At 47.3% G+C, this 21,062-nt stretch overlaps 1 protein-coding gene across 1 annotated transcript in view; it reads right to left on the bottom strand.

The window, feature by feature from the left end:
• Positions 1 to 20,831, bottom strand: part of CASP7 (caspase 7) — a gene marked incomplete at both ends in the record, with an annotated part of 29,973 nt that extends 9,142 nt beyond the window's left edge. The window contains one exon of the mRNA XM_080694698.1: positions 20,725 to 20,831. Coding sequence (XP_080550824.1) covers positions 20,725 to 20,831 — 107 coding nt within the window. The remainder of the gene's footprint in view (positions 1 to 20,724) is intronic.
• Positions 20,832 to 21,062: the final 231 nt, after the last annotated feature.

Genomic DNA, 21,062 nt, shown 5'->3' with positions numbered 1-21,062 from the left:
TGTGGACAGTAACGGTCTCAAGTGGCCAGGAAAGCCACGGGGTGAAGACCCAGGGTGGACAGATGGCTCTGCTTAGCTACCATGCTTAAATGCAACAGTTTTCCTGGTAAATTTTGTGAGCGGTCAGAGAAATAAAAATTACAGTCACACTAGGATCAGCACACACTCACCAGAATGGCCACGATGTGAAAGAAACCGAGTGTTCAGCGCCTGGAATGATCACACAGCTGCTGATGGAAACCTACTTTGTAAATCCACCGTGCAAACTGGCAGAATCCACTAAAACTGAATTCGCACATGCCCTGGGACATAACCACTGGCGTGGGTACTACAAACATGTTTACCCAGAGGCAGAACCATACATGTTGACAGCCACGTCCCCAAACGGGAATAAGCCCTCTGCCTATTTACAGAAGAATGGCTAACCTGTTGAATATTCATGTGACGAAACAGAATAATGAGAAAAACCCACCTTGACAATGTCAACATGAATGAAGCTCACAAACAGAAGGACCAATATACAAAAAGGTACATCTGAAGCTAAAATAAGCAGATACCTGGTTCTGCAAGTGTGAAGATAGTTTCTCCCATGGTGGCAGGGTTAGGGACCAGAGGGGACCTAAGGACTTTCTGGAGTGTGGATCATATTTTATTTCCTAAGCCCTTGGGTGTTGGGTACAGCGATTCACTGGTCCTTGTCCCTTGACTCTCACCCACAGGCAGAAGAGGCAGAGCAAAAAAGAGAGCGCAGCTTATACCTGGAAAGCAGGGATCCAAGAGCATCGCACTGCAGGTTCCAAGGACTCTTAACTTGGCTCCTCTGAAAGGCCTTTCTCCTCCCCTCCGCCTCCCTTGGTCCAGATTACACACCAGCCCAGTGTGTAACCTTCAGGCTCCCTCTGGCTGTTTTTTCACTCTGACACAACTTTACCCACTACTTTTATAAGGTCCTGTTTCTTCCCTGACCTTGGCTTATTTTTAAAAGAAATGTCCTGAATCTACCCTCCTGCCTTCTTCAGATTCCTCCTTACCCTGTGTTCAGCGATGCCAGTTTTGCTTCATACATCAGCCCCTGCCCCAAGACAGAGACACCAAGAGCGCTTGCCACACTTGGATAGAGAGCTCTATGTCCACTTGCCCTCAGGTGGGGGCCCGTGTGACTGGGGTGGGGGGGCAGTGAGTCACCGCCCTCACCGAGCATCAACTTCCTCTCCTGTAAAATGAACCCAGGTGCATGGGGTAGGTGCAAACTTCTGTGCCGGTCACAAAGTTTTATGGTGGTATGGAAAGCTGGGTGTGGTGGCGCAGGCTTGTAATTCCAGCATTTGGGAGGCTCAGACAGAAGGATCACAGGTCGCGGACTGCCTCAGCTACTTAGTGAGGCCCTTTGTAACCCAGTGAGACCCTGTTTCAAAATAAAAATAAAAAATAGGGCTGGAGGTGTGGTTCAGAGGTAGAATGCCCCTGGGTTCCATCCCCAGTACTGCAAAAATAAATAAATACAATAAATAAATATAATAAATAAATAAATAAATACAATAAAATATGGGCGGTGTAGGAGCAGCAGGGGCTTCCCAGGGACTCTCTCTTCAGAGGATAGCAAAGTGGGTTTCTGGTCTGCGTAAGGACTCGCCACAGGAGTAGGACTTACTTCCTCATTGCCACCCTGTCTGCTGGTGACCTCATTGATAATGTACGCTGTGCAGGTGAAAATACGTGTGTGCCATCTTTTATATACACATATAAGTTCTGGTCTTCAGCAGGTACCTTGGAGGCAGGCGTGGAGGGGGTACAAGGCCCAATTTAGAGGGAGTATTAATAGCCGCTGACATTTGTCAGCGCCCACCATGGACTTTGGTCTTGTCCAGACTCTCATCTACGTTTTCTCATTGAACCTTGACAGTACTCCAAAGACTAAGGCAAGTGTTGCCATAGCTCCCTGTAAGGATGAGCGACACAGGCCCCTGGAGGTTTTGGAACTGGCTCGGGGGTGAGCAGGCATGGCAGTTGTAAACCCAGGCCATGGGACTTCGGAAACCACCCTCCTCTCATGGGGCAATGGTGACGCTGTCAGAATCAGGAGGCCTTGGGGAGAGGACAACCATGACGGGCAGCTGTCTCAGAGTCATCCTACGTCCTGGGTACCAGGATTGGCAGGGGAGCATCCAGGTGACCCCTTAGGGAAGTCTACTAATGTGCCGGCCTCCCAAGCTGCTCAGTAGTTGGTTAGGGGAAAATGGTTTACTTAGGGGAAACCAAATGCTACCCTCTTAAAGTGAATCTTCTCATTGATAAAAATAGGCCTAGTTGCTGGGCGCAGTGGCGCACACCTGCAACCCCAGTACCTGGGAAGCGGAGGCAGGAGGATCGTTCAAAGCCAGCCTCAGCAACTTAGTGAGGCTGCTGGCAAATTAGCAAGACCCTGTTTCAAAATAATAATACAATAAATGGTGCTGGGGGTGTAGTTTGGAGGTAGAATGCCTTTGGGTTCAATCCCCAGTTCCGAACCAACAAAAAGGCCTTAGTTATCACTGCTGGACTCTAATGGGCTGTGGTGTGTGAAAGCTCTGTGAAACCAAGAAAGTTCAGAAGAAACACAGTTCTTCCGTAGCTACTCCTCACCAGTGCCTGCCACCGACAGGTGGGGGCCTTGGGGGCCTTGGAGAATCACTGCCTGTTCCCACAGCCAGGCTGCAGCTGCACAGGCAAGAAAGTTCAAGTTCAGAGCAGGGCTGTGATTCCCAACTATGCTGTTGATTCAAAGATGTTAAATTCAGAAAGGACTTTGGTCTTCCAGGTTCCCTTGGAGGAAGTATGTGCCTAAGCTGCGCTCTTTCACACAGAGTAAGCTTCAGGTTGGGGTTCATTCAGTGTTCTCTGCAACCTTTCAAAAAAATACTGGAATGGGACAAAACCCCAGAAAACTGAATAAAAAAGGTTTTTTTTTTTTTTTTAAACACATCCGCTGTATTTCAGAGCAAGATTCTTGGGTTCCTTAGCTAACTGGAGACCATTCAAAGACCCTCAGTACATCTGGCAGGCTGAAGGTCATGCTTATACCCTGCGACTACTTGAAGAGATGACATTGTGCGTCTATATTCTGCAATAAAAATCTCTAGGAAGATTAATCCAATTAATAAACACGCTGTGATTTTTCTTAAGCTGCCATTAGCTTATCCTCAGTTGTGAACTGAATGAAACCAACAAACATCTTTTATATGAACAAACGGCACTGGGTATAAATTATATGAAAAAGAACCAGAAGGACTCTGCTTCTATCAGAATAGAAATTGAAAAAGTAATTATTTTTAAAAGAATTAATTAATTTGGTAAAAAAGGAACATAACTGGGGAATAAATATACATGCATTAAATAAAATACTATCCAGCCAGGCATGATGGAGCACACCTATAAAGAACATACTTGGGAGGCTGAGAAAGGAGGACCACAGGTTCCAGGATGGCCTTAGTAATTTAGTGAGGCCCTTAGCAACTTAATGAGATCCTGCTTCAAAATAAACATATATATATAAGGCTGGAGGTAAAGCTTAGAGGTAAAAATGTCCCTGGGTTCAATCCCTAGAGACACACACACACACACACACACACACACACACACACACACACACACACAGTTATGAAAAATACCTTAAAATTGAATGTGAAATGGTGACTTATCCCTGGCAAATACCTATCTCAAAACATTGGTAAGAACAATTTCCCTTACTTTGCCTGCCCCTCAACTGAACTTTTATTTTCAAAGGAATTTCATACCTGCTTCCTCTTTCTTTCTGGATTTGAGTCAGTCAATATTAATGCTTCCTTCTAACCTAAATAGCTTTTTGTTAAAGTCAGGTTTTCCCAGACCACAAATGTGCATTAGAGGGCGCTTTCCAATCTAATCCCATTGTATTTATCTTCTTAAGAAGAGAGCTGGCTTTGGGCACGCCAACCATGGTGATCAGCTTACAGTAGAGAACTAGAGATGAATAGAAAGAAGGAGTGATGGTGCAGAAAGCCATGAGATCAAAGAACCAGAAAGAGTCGAGGCCTGAAGTCCACTGCAGCTCCTGCAAAAATGAGGGTCTGCCCCTAAGAGATCTGGGTGGCACCTTCTCTCTCCTGGAGACTGTCTCTGTTCTATCCCATTCTGCCTTCAAGACTATAGCAAGGGCACCATATTGGTAGAAGGTGGCTGCCCCTCCTAACCTTCTGAGCCTGTGGCCATCACTAATTATCCCGGGGTACCCCATCCCCTAGGCTGGACCAACCAGCCCCTGTCCCTGGGAATGTGAAAACTGAAACTGAGGAAAAGGGTCGGACTCTCTCAAGTGACTAAAATGGAAATTGTCAGTAGCCATGCTTCATCCTGTGGCTTAGAAGCCAGGCAGACAGAATGGCCTGGAACAGGCAGAATGAATCCCACGATGAGAGAAATAAATATAGGAGTGGGGAGAAGAGTGGGTGATGTTTAGGTCCAAGATTCCTATACCTTGAGTGTTCCTTTAATAACAAATCAGATCCCAACACACTACCTAAAATTCTATCCCAGGGCTCCCAAAGGCCCTGTCTGGTCTTCTCTCTGGCTTCTGTGACCCCAATCCTGGTGTAGCATCGCCCCAAAACAGAATCAGCCCTGCGGGGATGGCTCATGGAGGCTCCCAGGGCCCCGAAGGCTCACACCCCACTGTGCATACAGATTCTAGTTCCTTGAGCGTCCTGCTGCCGGCTCAGACAGGAGCCCAGGAGGCCCAAGTCAACTCCCGAACTGAAGCTACTGTCACCTAAGTGATAAATCAGGTCCCTCCCTTCCCCCACGTAATCTCGCAGCAGGGACAGGAGGCTGGAAGCGGAGATATCGCGAGACTTCAGGTACAGCGAGACATACTTGAGATCACGAGACTCCAGATGTCGCGAGAGAATCGGCATGCCTATAAAACATCGGTGCCTCCGATCTGCCACGGGGTGGACTATGCACAACTCTCCAGATGCGTGGCCCATTAGTCCCTTCCCCCACGGCCGGCTGACTCCCGGGAGGATGCCGGGTTGGGTCTAAATAAAGCAGTGGTTTTGGATAACCCAGTTGGTGTTTTTACCTCCCTCCTAAACTCCTTAACTCTGTTTTCAACCTTTCACTAAGCAGTCTCCAGAGTCAAGGATTGCCTGTATAATCTCATCTTCAAAGTGAGTTATTTATTTATTTATTTTTGCAGTACTGGGGATGGAACCCAGGGGCATTTTACCTCCAAGCTACACCTCCAGCCCTAATTTTTTTATTCTTTACTTGGAAACAGGGTCTCACTGAGTTGCAAAGGACCTCACTAAGTAGACGAGGCTGTCCAAGATCCTCCCGTCTCAGCCTCCCAAACGCTGGGGTTATAAGCGTGCACTACCACGCCCAGATAAAGTGAGCTTTTAAGTAAAATTTAAAAAAAATGATAAATCCAATTGTACTAATTTACTGTCCAGTGGGCCCCCGTGTGCCAAGAGGGAACTCAAGTCCTGGTCACAGCCCACCAGGCCCACAGGAGTGGCTGAGCCTTGACCCTTCCCTCTCTTTCCTTACTGAACTACAACAGTGCCAGCACATGGTAGGTGCTCGATATTTCATGCACGAGTGGAGACAAAACAAAATCATCCTCACCCTCTGCAGCCAGTCTCCAGCTCAACCCAGGTGCAGATTAGCCTCCGTGCCACTGTGACCTGTGGGCCAGCCTGGCACATCAGAGGTGGGTACGGGACCAGCCCCTGCGCCAGCACCTCCACCTAGCTGCAGAGGCATTAACCAGGTACAGCCTCAGGCTCACGGGTCAGAAGGAAACTGACTTCTGAGAGGGAAGCACTTCCCGTGGCCAATGGCTGTGGGTCCTGCAGGGGCCTTCCTTTGTGCATGAGGTCTAGTACCACTGGAAACAGAGCCCTCATCGCTTCCCTTAGTGACTCACTCCCGGAAGAGCCTGAAGGACAGGCATGCAGACGGGGCTCCACACCCTGCTTAGAGCAGAAGGGAGTGTGTTTAATGGCAATCCCAAGTAGAAGGAATGAGGATGCTCCGATGTTCACGAGCTCCAATAAAGACTGCCAGAACGAGAGCATGCAAGGAGAAAACGTGTCACCTTTACAGGAAAATAAAACCTGTTTAGATTGGCTCGTATTTGCATAAGAGACTCTTGCAGGACGCAGTGTTCCCCCTGGGTTCTGGGGCTGGTCCGCCCCTGGGCTTGAATACCTGCACTGCCAACAGCTGTGTGACTATGGGCATGCTGCTTCACCTCTGTGCTTTCACTTTCCCCATCTGTAAAGAGGGCAAAATAATAGTGTCTACTTCAGAACTTGTAAATAAGTTAATACTCACAAAGCACTAGAAGTGTGGGGCACGTAGTAAGTGGTAAATAAATGTCACCATCATTACTTGAGGCTGAGACCAGAGAGGATCATGGTTTCGTGGGCAGCCTCAGCTACTTAGTGAGGCCCTTTGCAACTTAGTGAGACACTGTTTCAAAATAAAGAATAAAAAATAGGGCTGGAGTATAGCTTGAAGGTCGAATGCCCCTGGGTTCTATCCCCAGACCCACAATAAAATAAAATAAAATAAAATAAATAAAAATAAAATTGCTATCAAATCCTTAAAAGTCACTTGCCCACTAAAACTGTATTTCAAGATCTGGCCTGTCTTGAAGATTACAGGACTCATTTGGTTTTATGCTATTTATTAAAGGACTCCCCAGACATCCCATTTTTCTGTTTTCCAGTGATTTTTATCCCTCTCCTGTGTGTGTGTGTGTGTGTGTGTGTGTGTGTGTGTGTGTGTGTCTGCAATACTAGGAATAGAACGCAGGGGTATTCTACCTCCAAGCTACACCCCCAGTCCTATTTTTTATTCTTTATTCTGAAACAAGGTCTCACTAAGTTGTAGAGGACTTCACTAAGTATCTGAGGCTGCCTTGAACCTGCGATCCTCCTTTTAGAGCCTCCCAAGTACTAGGATTACAAGCATGTGCCTCTATACCCAGCTTTTCCTTAGCTTTTTTTTTTTTTTTATGGTACCAGGGTTGAACCTGGGCATTGAACCTCCGAGCTAAACCCCCAGCCCTATTTTTTAGTCTTTTTATTTTTGAAACAGGATCTTACTGAGTTGCGAAGGGCCTCGCTAAGTAGCTGAGGCTGTCTGTGACCCACGATCCTCCGGTCCTCTGAGATCACAGGTGTGCGCCACCGTGCCCAGCCTTCTCCTTAACCTTTTAAACTTCTTACCCCTCTATGTGCTTATGGTAACAATAATCATAAATAGAGCTATAACAAATACCATCTTTGCTCACTACTTCACATATATTATCTCATTTATTCATCGCAACAATTCAAAGGCAGCAGCCCCATGGGGCAGATTAAGTTAGCTTGTCCGTGATCACAAGCCAGAAGGGGGTGAGCTCAGGTTTACTCTGAGGTCTAACATCAAGCGCCCTATCCCAGTGGTCCTCCCCTCTGCTACAATTCAGATTCCCAGGCCTCTCCTGAGAGAATGAGCATCAGCCAGGCTGGAGAGTTCTCCTGAGGATGCTCAGACACTCTGAAGTTTGAGGGCCACTGTGCCCAGGGCATGGTCTCTGGCCCTGGTGGCCATTAACTCCCCTATAGGGCAGAACATCAGCTGGCTCCATGTGGACTGGGTCTTTCAGGGCCCTTGGCTCAGGGCCAGGGAGGCCAGACATGCTGAGCTGCAGGCAGCCTGGCCTGTGGGAGGGGCCCCTCTGCAGCAGCACCGGTATCCTGTGGGTTAAGGGTGAGATTTATGGCTCTGACACCTGCCTGAAGGTCTCCCAGCGTTGACAGTCGAGCTGAGCACTGAACCACAGCTACTTTAACACAGCCACCAAAATGCTCCCAGGAAATGCCACCCAGGGCGGTGTCATCTGAGAGACTCGTCCTTTGGAGTGCAGTGTTGGGAGTCCCCTCAGCAGAATCTCCTTCCGGGCTCAGTCAGAAGAGGGACGCTTTGTCTCCTTGGCCCAGCAGCTAGGGAGAGTTACTGTCTGTTGGGAAATCAACTGCTGGAGCCACACAGATCATTAGATAAACAACTGCTACTAGACAGAAAAGAGGGCCTCCCGGCAGGGAGATGATACTGATTAATTAGCCCACAGCAGAGAGATGGCAGGGTCTCCCAGGGGCAGGGGCGGGGAGGAAGTAAGAAGCTTTGAGAGATGCAGATGAGACCATCTTCAACTGGCCATCATCCCCAGAGAGTTGGCCTAAGATCAGCTACTTGTGCCGCTCCAGGTTCCTGTGGTCTTTCTGCAGGAGATGCTGGAAGCCACAAGAGCTGCTGTCACACAGGGCCCCGCAGGGCGGCAGAAAGAAAAATATGCTGGCCAAGAACCTCAAGTCTGGACCAATGGACAGGTCTTTCTCCTGAATCGAATACATGTGCAATGGACGGAGGGACTGACGGGCATTGCTTAAGTCACCACAAACAAGTATCCTGAGTATTTTTCCAGTCTCCGGTATTATCCCAATTCCACCAAGTACAGATGACAGGCAAGGTGGAAAACCGGCCAGGGTCCTTTGTAAGCCAGATGCGGTCATTTGTCATTCTGCCCCCTCACTACCACCCCCCCTTTTTTTCTCCCTTACCTAATTTTCTGCCCCACGAGCCTTACTTTTATCTTGCCCCCCCCCCTTTTAACCTCAGAACACTTCCCCAGGATTGTTTTGCTGAGAAGGAACACAGGATTCTTGTTTTGCAAGCTGCCGTTAAGAGCAAAGTCCATGATAAACCAGACTAGTGAATTAAAAGTTCGAAATCCTCTTAAAAGCTCTGTGTTCCACAATTGGCTGCAGATTAAAAAAAAAAATCTGGCCACTAAATCACTGTGCTTAGGGCCAGACAAAAAAGACCACAACTAACTATGATGTCCTGGTAGAATGACTTATGAAATGCATGTTAAGTGTGCGCAAGAATCCAACAGGAAGCTCATTCCACAGCGGGTGGAAGGCCGGGCTGCATAAACGGGCATGCAGACTCCTGGTGCGGTGCTTCCTCACCCGCGTGGCCACGCAGCCTTATCTTCGTTTCCCAGATGCACTCAGGTAAGTGCAAGTCTCTGCTAGGAACACAGGTACTGCCAGCATCCCTTATCAGCAAGGAACCAGATTACCCCAACTTCTTTGGTACCCAGCCATTACTTACAACCTCAAAAATCACAGTCTGAGGTCAGCTCTATGACACAGTCAAGAGTCAAAAACATCACAACCAAGCCCCGCTGGCTACTTATTTTAAAGGGCCTCCCTGAAAAACCTATAGCAACTGGTACCAGAAAGCACATGGATAAAAATATTCTGCCTACTTGACAAGGAAGTGAAAAGCCTCAGAAAATGCACAGTGGGTTTTGACAATCCACTCTGGGTGCCAGGATAATTTTTCCCATCGCTGGAGAAGGTAAATACAGGTTTTTATCCTCTTACAGATCCCCTGGGCTGCTCAAAACATGAATTATGCCTTTCTATATTTGGAAGAGAATATAAGCATGCAAACGGACTCCTATTTATTTTCCAAAGTGCCTCTGTGAACAGGATTCCCAGTGGCTCTCGTCAGTTTGCAGACATTCCTGAGTGAACAGTAACCACACACACCACCAGGCACGAGCTCCCTGGGGCCTCTGCATTGGGCACTAGACCTCTGGTTTTCAGAGCCGCTCTATCTAAATATTTTGGGGGTGACTCATTCATGGTTTTAACATTTCAACAGAGGGCATCCCCATGGTCTTAACATACCAAGGCGCAGGGTGAGACAGGGAGGAAAAGAAGAGCTCGGGCGGTACCTGGCGTCTCCATCGGGAACCAGCCCTCTGTGCAGCAGAAGGAAGCTTCGTCCTGCGACCACGGGGAGTGAGTTTCCTTCTTCTCTGTAATAATAAAAACTCAACATGCTCGGAGCTCAGCAGGGCACAGAAGACTGGCACAGGCCCGCGGGCCCTGAATCAGCAGCGAGCCACGCGCTAGAGCATTCCATGGGGCCATTCAAACTCAGGCTGGGATGGTCACACTGGCCTCTCCCTTCCCTGCTGACCGGCAGAAATGGCCAGCATCCACACCATGGCACCCACCCCTGAGATGGCTCCACATGAGAAAAGCAACTTTCTACCAGCCTGGGGTTCAAAAGGGAAACAATCAAACAAACAAACAAACTTCTACATACAGCCAGCAGCAAGTTTAAGAGTAAACACTAGAAGCAGTGGGGGAAAGGTTCCACAGAATAAAATATGCCACCTGTATGTGACACGAGCGATGAACTTGCACGACGTCCATCGCGAAGTGCCCCAGCTACAAAAGCCTGCACACGGCTCATGCACACACGGCGGGATACGAAACACCCTGTGAATGTCAGGAAGGGAGAGTGTGGCAAAGCCAACCACGCATCTGGCTCTTTCCATCCTCTTAAGGGGAGTCCAAGTAGCAAAACAAATAATAAGAGAAGACCACGGAGGCATACCAAATCCCTGGCATTTCAGAGGAGCCATGGGAACAGCTCTCAGTGGTCCTGCGTAAAGTGACAGGTACAGGATTCATGACACTCTGCTGTCTCCATCCTCCAGATGTAAGGAGGAAAACGTGCGCGTGTAAGAACCGAACATTCAGTAAGCAAATGGCTCGGCGATGCTGTTCTCAACGTGCTGGTTGACGGCGGCCATCAATGAAACGCGACGCTGACGAGCCAAGACGGCCCCACCTGCTGCCCTAGGCCGCCCACCCCCTGGCCCTCAGCTCCGCCAACAAGATGGAAAGGGGGCTTTCCATAGTTTTCTTGGAAACGCAGTCTGCAAAAACACACTGTAATGGGGAAAACAGAGGTCAAGAAGAACAGTTTCTCTTTCCCCCAAACCCACCCGGCTCTACCCTTCTCCCTAAAACGAAAAATAACAGTAAACATTGACATAGTACCAGCCAGGCGTACTTAGGAGGCTGAGACAGGTTTGTGGACAGCCTCAGGAATGGAGAGAGACTTTCAGCAACCTGGCAAGATGCTGTCATAAAATAAAGATAAATACATAAATAAAAGGGGCTGAACATGTAGCTCAGAGGTGGAATGTCCCAGAGTTCAAATCCCTAGCAACACACACACACACGACATAACATAGCACTTTAAAAAATCACCCAGGGGAAGCAAAGGGCTGAATTCTATCTAAATAGCCGGTTAGGTTGAGTGGGAAGCACAGTGAGATGTCTGCATTGTGGATCCAGGGTCCAGAGCAGAGAGCAGCTCCACGCTCCCGGGCCCTCATTCTCACACAACCACACCATCCCTCCTGTCCATGTTCTGAGTGAAACAGCACTGAAACTTCCCCATGGAGACCCGGCCAGACAGAAGGGGCCGGCTCAGGGCGTCACCCCGCAAAGACACGGTATACGCTGCTGGCTCGTGGGCACTTGTTGCTTTGAAAGGCAACAGGTTACATTTTCCTGGTCCTTCTCTATCACTGGACTTCACTGCTCTAGACTGACAGTGTTTGAAATCTCTTACAAGAGCTCTGGGTTAGAAGTGGTTTGTCCCTACCAAAATCCACATTGAAAGTAGTTGCCAGCGGAACCGTAATGAGAGGCAGTGGGCTCTTCAAGAGCTGGTATTGTCACGAGCCACCGCCCTCACGAATACATTCCAGTGCTTGCTACCTGCAGGTTGGCCCCCTCTCTCACACGCACCCCATTTGCTCTTCTGTGTTTTTTTGCCATTAGTTGAAGCAACATGAGGCCATTTCAAGAGGAGATGCTGAGCTTGGAGTTCGCAGCCTCCACAACCAGGGGCCCAAATAAGCCTCTGTTCTTTATAAATTACCCAGCCTCAAGTATTCCGTGATAGCAACAGTGGGAATCACTGCACCGTGAAGGCTTCATTTTGGACTTGATTGAGTTGAGGTCTGGTGCTTTTGTTCTCATCTCTAATTCCAGAGCGCTGCTGCTTCTCCACTGAAAAGGCAGTCACTTGATCTCTCTTATGATTACACAAATTAACACATTTCTTTCTTTTTTGGTACTAGGGATTGAACCCAGGAACATCCTACCTCTGAGCTACACCCCCAGCCCTTTTTACTTGAAACAGGATCTCCTTAAGTTGCCTCATACTCAGCTTCCTAAGTACTGGGATTACAAGCACGCACCACCGTGCCTGGCAGTAACACAGTTTTTTTATAGGGACCTGTTTACATATAACACACACTGGTAGAGAAGCCCGAGTTGCAGGCGGGAGAAAGAATTATAGCCAAGTGGCATTTATTAAACACTCTCCAGGGACCATGAAGGCCGAAAACAAAGATGAAGCCAAGGAGAGCGCCCATGTGACCTGAGCCCGTGCCTCGAGCACAGGAAGTCGATCGAGTTTTGAGAAGAAGCCTTCTCTCTGCCCTCTTCCGTGGAGAGCGGAAGGAGCAACAAACCCTTTAGCAGGGCACAGGCCCCGTGGGGCGGGAATGTGTCACACTGTGTGGGACCTGCTACTCTGCTCTTTTTTTGAACTCTGGCCTCCCAAGACGCAACACCTTTCAGGCTGCAGGGCGGGCTGCTGTGGGCTTGTACCCACAATGGCTGGCAGCGGCTAGTGCCATGGAGACCAAACTCCCCGGTGTGGCGTCTTCCACACACATCCCCTGCAGAGCCCGTTGGTGCCCTGGCCCTTAGGCCCCGTGCAGACTGTCCCCTGGCACCACCACTGCTGTTTCTCTGACAAATCAAGTTCCAACTCCTGGCCTGGACTTTCCTCATCTTGCCTTCCCCTGCCTCCCAGCTCCTAGGCTGTATCCTACAAGGAAGTGATCAGTGAAGTTATTCTGCCATGATGCCCAGGCATTCAATGAAAACCTGGCTTTACAACCACGGCAGGGACTACATGTCTCACACGGATGGCAGGTGACCTCCGCTCGGTGCTTGAGAGTTACCTGTATGTCAAGAGAGGCCTCTGCTTAAGGGCGCTGACGACACCAAGCCCTGTGCTAGACACAATGCATGCAGACTCTGCCCATACTGTCTTCCTCTAAATAATTTAAAAAATCTACATACTAATTTTAGACTATCTTGGGTAATGTTTTCCCTTTGTGCTTTCCTGTGGTGTTTTCTAAATTTTGTTAGATAACCACAGAATTAGAAAAACATCTTAATATACATAATTTGTAAGGAAAATAAAGCACAGCCTAGACTAGTCAGGGCCCATGAAATGGAAATGCAACAATGCTGCCACCTAGCGGCCATGAGGAAAAAACACAAGACAGTCTGAAGGCTCAGAACTTCCCAGGGCCAGAGAGTCCCACCTAGACTTTTGGGGTTTCTTCCCATTTTCCAGGATTCCTGAGGCCTCCAGGGGAGACCAGGTAGGCATTCTAGTCCTCAGTTAGAGACAGGTTTCCTAAATCTTCCTCCATTGCTGTATCTGACAGGGATTCTGAGCCCTTTAGACCAGAGACTGAGATGGGATGGGGTGGGGTGGGATGAAGCTGCCTGCCATTGGCTGCAAGGAGCATCCAAACTGGACCTGCAGCTGCTGGGCCTGCAGCTCTGATGATGGGGTACATGGTGTCCCTAAAGCCACGGAGAGGATCTGGGGATGGGGAGACCAGTGCAGCTCTCAGATCTGAAAGAAACAGCCACTTCCGACAACAATCCCCATAGGAATCCTTGGGAACAGAGGTTAAATTAAGGGTGCTCAGGGGCCAGGTGTGACACTGGACACTCACTTTCTGCTTTGCTTTCTATACTATGTATGTCACAGATGTGTAGCTGTCTGTGGGCTGGGGATGCTTCCTTCATTTCTCTCTCCTTCAGACTCTCCTACCACTTGGTCTCAAGGTCTGCTGCCTCCAACTGCCGGGCATCTCTGCAGTCTGGCTGCCTTGCCTGCTCTACTCCATTTAACCTGTCTTCTCATTTAACCCTTCCTGAGAGCCCCTCCCATCTATCTGCCACTGTGGCTGGAGGTTCTTGCAGTTTTCTTTAAAAGGTTGTTAGTGTTACATTGTTGTGACAAGATACCCGACAAAATCACCTTAGAGGAGCAGGCTCTACCTCAGCTCATGGTTTCTGTCCAGGTTGGCCGGCTGCCTCTAGGCAGAGCATCAAGGTGGGAAGGGCATGGAAGAGCACATCTGCTGACCTCCGGAAGCAGAGATGGAGAAACAACATGTGCCCCTAACAGGCACACCCCAGGGACCCACTTCTTCCAAACAGTGCCCATCTATCTCCTCAAGCATCCATCACCACCCCCAAGGCACCACCTGCTGGGGACCAAGCCTCTGACACCTGAGGCTTTGGGACATTCCAGATTCAAAGTGTAACACCGGTGTAACTGATCAAATCACTCGATTGCTTAAACCCTTTCATGACATCCACTGTCCTGACGATCAATTCCAAACCACCTCAATGTCCTGCCCCAGGACTGCTGTCCCCACCCAAAGCGCAAGTACTGGATGCCAGCAGCATCAACTCTGCTCCCGGCTGCAGCCCCAGGGTTAACACCGAACCTGGGACATAAAGGCTGCAACACGGAGCTGAGGCTGAACACGGGTTTGAGAGGCAGGTGGAGGAGGTAGGTTCAAATCCTGGCTCAGTCGCTGACCAACCGTGGGATGTGGTGCGAGGGAATTAATGCTCTCTGTCGCTCCATAAATATTTCATGAATGAATGAAGACATGAGTCACTGACCAAAAATGGCATCCGAAGTGGCTAATTTTAAAGATAGTGATCTTTTACTAGCTTAAAAAAAATAACTTTACATCTTAGTGAGCTGAGAAAACAGAAGGAAAAAAATCTAAAGTTTCAAGATATGTCACAAATGCTAAGTGAATTTTATTCAAATTGACTTCTTCCTGGTAGGAGGCCGGTGTATCATTTAATACATGGACAGAGACACCTAAAGAAGGTAGAGAGAACACTCACCTTTCACAACTAGAAAAAACAAAACATTAAATTGCCATTGATGGTGGCTCAATGTTGTTTAATAATTCAACAGCCATGTCTTATACTTAGGCAACCCAAACAAGCATTTTATCTTTTATTTTTGGTGGTACTGGGGTTCCTGGAAACCCTTCTATTTCCGGGCTACACTCCCAGACACCTATTTTTTATATTTTTATTTGGAAACAGGGTCTCTTAAGCCAGTGAGGCTGGCTTTGAACCTGCCCGAACGTCCTGTCTCCACCTCTCAAGCGAGGGGATTACAAGCGTGCGCCACCACGGCCGGCCCAAACAAGCATTTTAGAAAATGGCATATAAATATTTTGCAAGGAGACTTAGTTGTTTATTTATTTATATTTTGTGATACTGGGGATGGAACCCAGGGAACTTGTACCGCCAGGCTACACCCCAGACTTATATTTTATTTGGAAATAGGGTCTCACTAAGTTGCTGAGAGGCTCACTAAGTAGCTGAGTCTGGCTTCGAACCTGTGATCCTCCTGTCTCGGCTTCCTAAGTACTGGGATTACGAGCGTGTGCCACCCACCACGCCCAGCTAGTTGTTTATTTTGAGTATATGAAATGCAATGTCAACATCAGCTGTGCTACAGAAAGGCACAGTGGGCCGGAATGTGTGAGCTTATTCACCTTCCTAAAGGTCTGAAAGTGGGTGCAAAACCCCAGCACAAGCCACATCTGTTCTTGAAAAATAATAAGGTTTAGAGCAAAGTCTTTAAAAAGGATAAAGACTTTCTGGGGGCGAGGGAAGACATTTGACAGCTTTATGGGAATAAATGAACAGATTCTTAACTTCCCTTTGTGTTTTTCCCTAAGACTGGTCTCAGATACCATCTCATTTCTATTCCCCACCTCTACTAAAGGGCAGTCTTTCTGATCACTTGAAACCCACCTCCATGCTCTCCAAAACCTCCAGCCATCTAACAAAGGGACGATAAAAGACCACATGTATGGGTCTCCTGGAATCGGGTACTGTGTTGTGGTGGGCTTCCTGTAATCCAGGAGTCTGAGAAGGGTGAAGTACACAGTCCTAGAAAAGGGGGTATTTGGGACCCCACTTTGAGCTGTTGCAAATTCAATTACATTTTGAAAAACATATTCTAAAAATCTCTCTCTACAAACCAGAACAGAGTGAGAGCGATGACAGCACTTGGTTCATGGCCTCACCTCTTTCACCCCTCATGATGCCCCAAGATGTCATCACCATGGAGCTGGAGTCTGGCGGAGTGAAGCAAATGCTGGCGCCAGGAGGTGCACACGGGCCTGGGCTTTGTTCCCAGCCCTGCCTCCTCTGCTTCCTCCCTCAGCTTCCATCCACGCAGCCATCCAAGAAGCAGAATTCAGAAACTAGATAAGCTGGGATGCCTGATGACATATTTACTCAACTGAAAAATGGCACCAGATCCTTACTAACAGAAAGCAAGCCCAGTGGGGTAACTGATTTGCCAACTAGATACTCCAGTAAATGAACAAATGACATTAGCAGCCCCGAGGTCGTAACCAAAACGCTCACTAATGCTAATTTTAATTATCGTTCTTTGGAATATTTTGAGTTAAAAAGGTTTGCCTCTAAGGAAAAGGGGACTGAGTTTAATAAACAATTGAATTTTGGTAACTGAAAATTTTTTTTTTTTACAAAACCCTCTAAAGATTGAATAACAATTCCTTTGTCAGTCAGATAATTTCAAATTCCTTACTTTTAACATAAAGGACCTAATCAAGTTGTCATTTTTGGCACAGAATTTAGAAGAAATTCAAAGAATTAACTGATATTATTATAATAAAATTCCTACCATTCCATCAATTTATTCATGATTTTAGATTGTTTATATCTCTAAAAATGAAAAACAGCCTGGTGTGGTGGTGCATGCCTGCACTTCCAGTACTTGGGAGGCTGCAAAAGGAGGATCACAGGTTTGAGATTAACTTTAGCAACTTAGCAAGACTCAGCCAGCAAGTGCGAAACCAGCTGAGAGAGAGAGAGAGAGAGAGGGAGAGAGAGAGGGAGAGAGAGAGAGAGAGCCTATGAATGAATGAATAAATGAATGAATGATGCTCGGGGTGTAGCCTGAAGGTAAAATGCCTCTGGGTTCAAATCCCAGTACCACATACCACAAAAAAGAAAAAGAAAAAAAAGAAACGCAAGCAATGTTAAACTTTTTCCTTTTCCAGCAATTAGTCCTGTTTATTTGCAAACTGATTTTTATAACTCCACCCATTCCATTATAAGTTGCAATTTCATTGTTGTTTTTATTTAGCAATTATTTTTATAAGCAATCACTTAATAATAATAATGATTTACTAATATCTATTTGTTTAGATTGACTGCACATTAATAGCAGCTGAAATAGCAACTTAGTCAAAGGAGAGATTTCTTTTAACACACGTGATACCTGGAAAAATGTCTTAAGATGCAAAGAGACACACATTTGCATAATGAGTATGTTAAAATATGACAGAGCACTGGAAGACTTCAAGCAATCTGCAACATCATAATAAAATGTAGGGGAAAAAGAATTTAAAAAAATAAGTGTGCGGGGGCCAAACAACATAAAAGCTATAGATGTTAAGAAGAGCTTGTGCACACATGAACACACACATATATACATACGTGTGTGTGTGTGTGTGTGTGTGTGTGTGTGTGTGTGTGTGTGTTACTGGCGATTGAACTTAGGGGCATTTTATACCTTCAAGCTATATCCCCAGGCTTTTTATGTTATGTCTGGAAACAGGGTCTCCCTAGGTTGCTGAGAATTTCACCATGTTGCTGAAGCTGTTCTCCAAGCTGTGATTCTCCAGTCTCAGCCTCCCAAGTCCTGGGATTACAGGAGTATGCCACCATGCCCAGTTGAGTTCATCAATATTTTTAATGGATAAAGCTGGTTATAAAATCACTGGAGATTTAGATTCCACTGGATACATTTAAAGACCTGGTTTTCAAATGTCAATGTTGACAAGGCACCATTCTTTTTCATAATTTCTAAAAACTATACCACAGACTTTGCAAAGACTTTTGAAATGACTAGTCAGCAATTTCCATTTTTCTTTCACTTAAGGCAACTGACGTAACCCAAGTATTCAAAGAGTTGAAAAGGTGAAATATTATTACACCTTTGCCACTGTCTTAACAAAAAAATCATATGTCACTTTAAAGTATAGAAGGGAACTGCATTACAGTTTTACAGTATTATTTTAAACATCTGAAGGCCGCTGCTCTGAGGAGCTTCAATGGGAGGGGGCTCGTCTGCACCTGATCACCTCCTAGATTTTGAAATTTCCCAGGAGCTGGAGCCGTATTCTTTAGGCACTTAATGGATATTTCTGACCCTAAATGACAAAGATGGAAATCGAGTCCATTGAATCCTTCCTGCTTTCACAGGTCCTGTCTTGAGTGCAACCTTCTGGTGGTTGCAGGGCGCCGGGATGCCTCTTCCCATCACCCCCTCCTCCTCCAGAGCCTGGGAATACTTCCTAACCACACCTTTATCCCCTGATTTCCCTCTTTTATCTGCAGATCATATATTCCAGGATTGCTCGTGACACTTAAAACCACAGACAGTACCAAACCCTCATCTCATGTCTTTTCCATCTTAACAAAGCTCTTTTCATGTACTGCAGCCAAATCTGGGGTGCAACCGTATACTTAGCAAGAATTCCCCCCTTTATTTTTTACAGTTTCATGGAGAGAAGATTTGTTTTTACCACGGATATTAGCAACCTCAGCCTAGGATTGTTTGCTTTCTTCATTAAGTTGAGAACTTTCCCTCTTCCTCTTAAAGAGTGTATCTGACAGCTTCCCTTTGGCACAGAAGAGTCCACAGCATCACTACCCTTGTGCATGGACCATGATTAAATACGCTAAGGGTGACCTGAATGCCAGAGCCAGATGGCAAAAGTACGGGTTCCGAAGAGAGGCGTGAGGATGAAGAATTCAACTCTTAAGAATTTGATTCCAAGAAGTTTTTAATTCTAATTCTAACATGGGGGGGGGGCACCAGCCTACTATCTCTACTGGCTGACCCCTGATCCTGGGTCAGTATCTCTACTGGTCGATGACTACTCCTGGGTCAATCTTATCTATTGGGCCGACTACCGCTCCTGGGTCAATATTCTCTACTGGTCGACCTACTGGCCGATGCCTACTTCTGGGTAGAAGTGTGTCACTTTAAAGTGACTCTCTTGGACCAACCTACTGGCTGACAATGGGTTTATTTTTTTAGAGGTATTTATACAGTTACAGGTCAATCAATATCCTCGTGCTATCACCACCGGAATACAATAAAGACCAATCCAAAGCGCCTACATTACAGGTAGGTTAATCAGTACCCTCGTGCCATCACCATCTGATCTTCTCCCAGACCTTTTACTTTGAACATCACCACCTGATCTTCTCTCAGACCTTTTACTTTGAACCTTCCATGACCCCAAACCTTGTTGACTCTGGGTGAAGGACAGTCAGCTGAGTCAGAAATATTCTTTTAGGGGAAAACCTTAATGGCTTCGCACACCTGAACGCAAGCTCTTTGGCGCTGGGACAGGTGACTACGTAACTCCTGGCCAGTCGTGTGCATAGATGCTGGGCGGAAGGATGATTCACATCCTGTGTGGGACAGAGCAGGATGGCGCAAGACTTTATCTTGATACTCAAAATGGGGAGCAACTTAAAACCTAGAAACTATTCGATTCTGAAATTTTCCATGTAATATTTTCACCCCGTGGTTGACCACAGGTAACTGAAATGACTGCAAGTGAAACCATGAACCAGGGGAGGAGGTGGGACTATTGCAAAGACATCTGATGCTTCTGACCCACAAGTGGCTCCTCTTCTGGTCCAGAAGCTCCACCTGCCGTTCATCTGTGGTCAGTGTTAAGGGAAGGGTGCGGAGTCTCGCCACGTCCCTGCAGCCTTGCTTTGAAATGTAAGACGTGGTGCTTACATCTGCACCACTGCCTGGCTGTTATCAAGGAAGCAAGCTATTCAACTGCCTGGTGCCTCAGCTTCCCCACTATTAAGTGGTGATAACAACAGTACTGTCTCCTGGGATTATGTGGGCCAGATGCAATAATACCAAGATGGCACACAAGAGTTTAATTAAGGAAGTTATCACTACTATTAAATGTAAAATTGAGATTTTCTTTTTTGGTGTTTGTGTGTGGTACTCAGGGACTTTCTACCTCAAAGTCACATCCCCCAGCCCTATTTTATTTTTTTAAAAAAAAATCTCACTACATTGTTGAGGCTGGCCTGGAACCTGTGATCCTCCTGTCTCAGCCTCCCAGGTACAGGGATTACAGGCATGTGCCACCATGCCCAGCTTAAAAACATGTTGAATTTTAAAAATGAACTCAAGGAAAGGAAAGGTGGGAACGTGGCCAGAAAGTATCACCGCTGCAACAACAGGTCGAGTCACCCCTACCTCCTGCAACTTGGCTCCCAGGTTCTACTTTTTGGCCAATTCCCAATTGGCAACAGCAGCCCAGGCCCTGCTCTGAGTGTGCCTAAAAATCACCCGTGTTCTTGGGAGCTGCCCCCCAGACACTGGACTGAGCTGCCCCCAGACGCATGGTTGCTGAGCGGGGGACGCCTACAGCTTGGCTGCCCCATGCCTGGGCCAGCCACCTCCAGCCAGCAGGATTCCATGCTGACCTCCAGTGCACAGTACGAACCTCCCTTCCTGGGCGTCCCCTCCCCATGGACGGGTGGAGATGGCTGAGGGGGGCTGAGTGAAGTGGCCCAGGGCTCCGGATTAACTCAGCCAAGAAAGGAAACGTACCGAAAGGACAGGGAGAATGAGGTCCGGTCTGGCTTAGCATCCACCACGTCCGTTTCTGCAGAATCCCCAGAACCCTGCTCCTCAGCATGGTCCTCCTCATCTGCCATCTGCATGGAGAAAAATCAAAACAGGAAATTTGTGTTCTGCAGCGCCACTGGCCTGTTGATATCTTAAAAGGCCATTCACGAGATGACACCACTTTTAATTAGGCCCAGAGGTGAGCAGTCTGAAGTTCTGAAGTCACTACACCATCAACACAATCCAATACAGGCATGCCAGCCAGGGGTGGAGGTGTACACCTGTAATCCCAGGACTTGGGAGGCTGAGACAGGATGGAA

Source organism: Muscardinus avellanarius (genome assembly GCF_963383645.1).
Source record: "Muscardinus avellanarius genome assembly, chromosome: 4".
Taxonomy (NCBI): Eukaryota; Metazoa; Chordata; class Mammalia; order Rodentia; family Gliridae; genus Muscardinus; species Muscardinus avellanarius.
The sequence above is the reverse complement of the archived record's forward strand: the minus strand, read 5'-3'. Positions and strand labels throughout refer to the sequence as shown.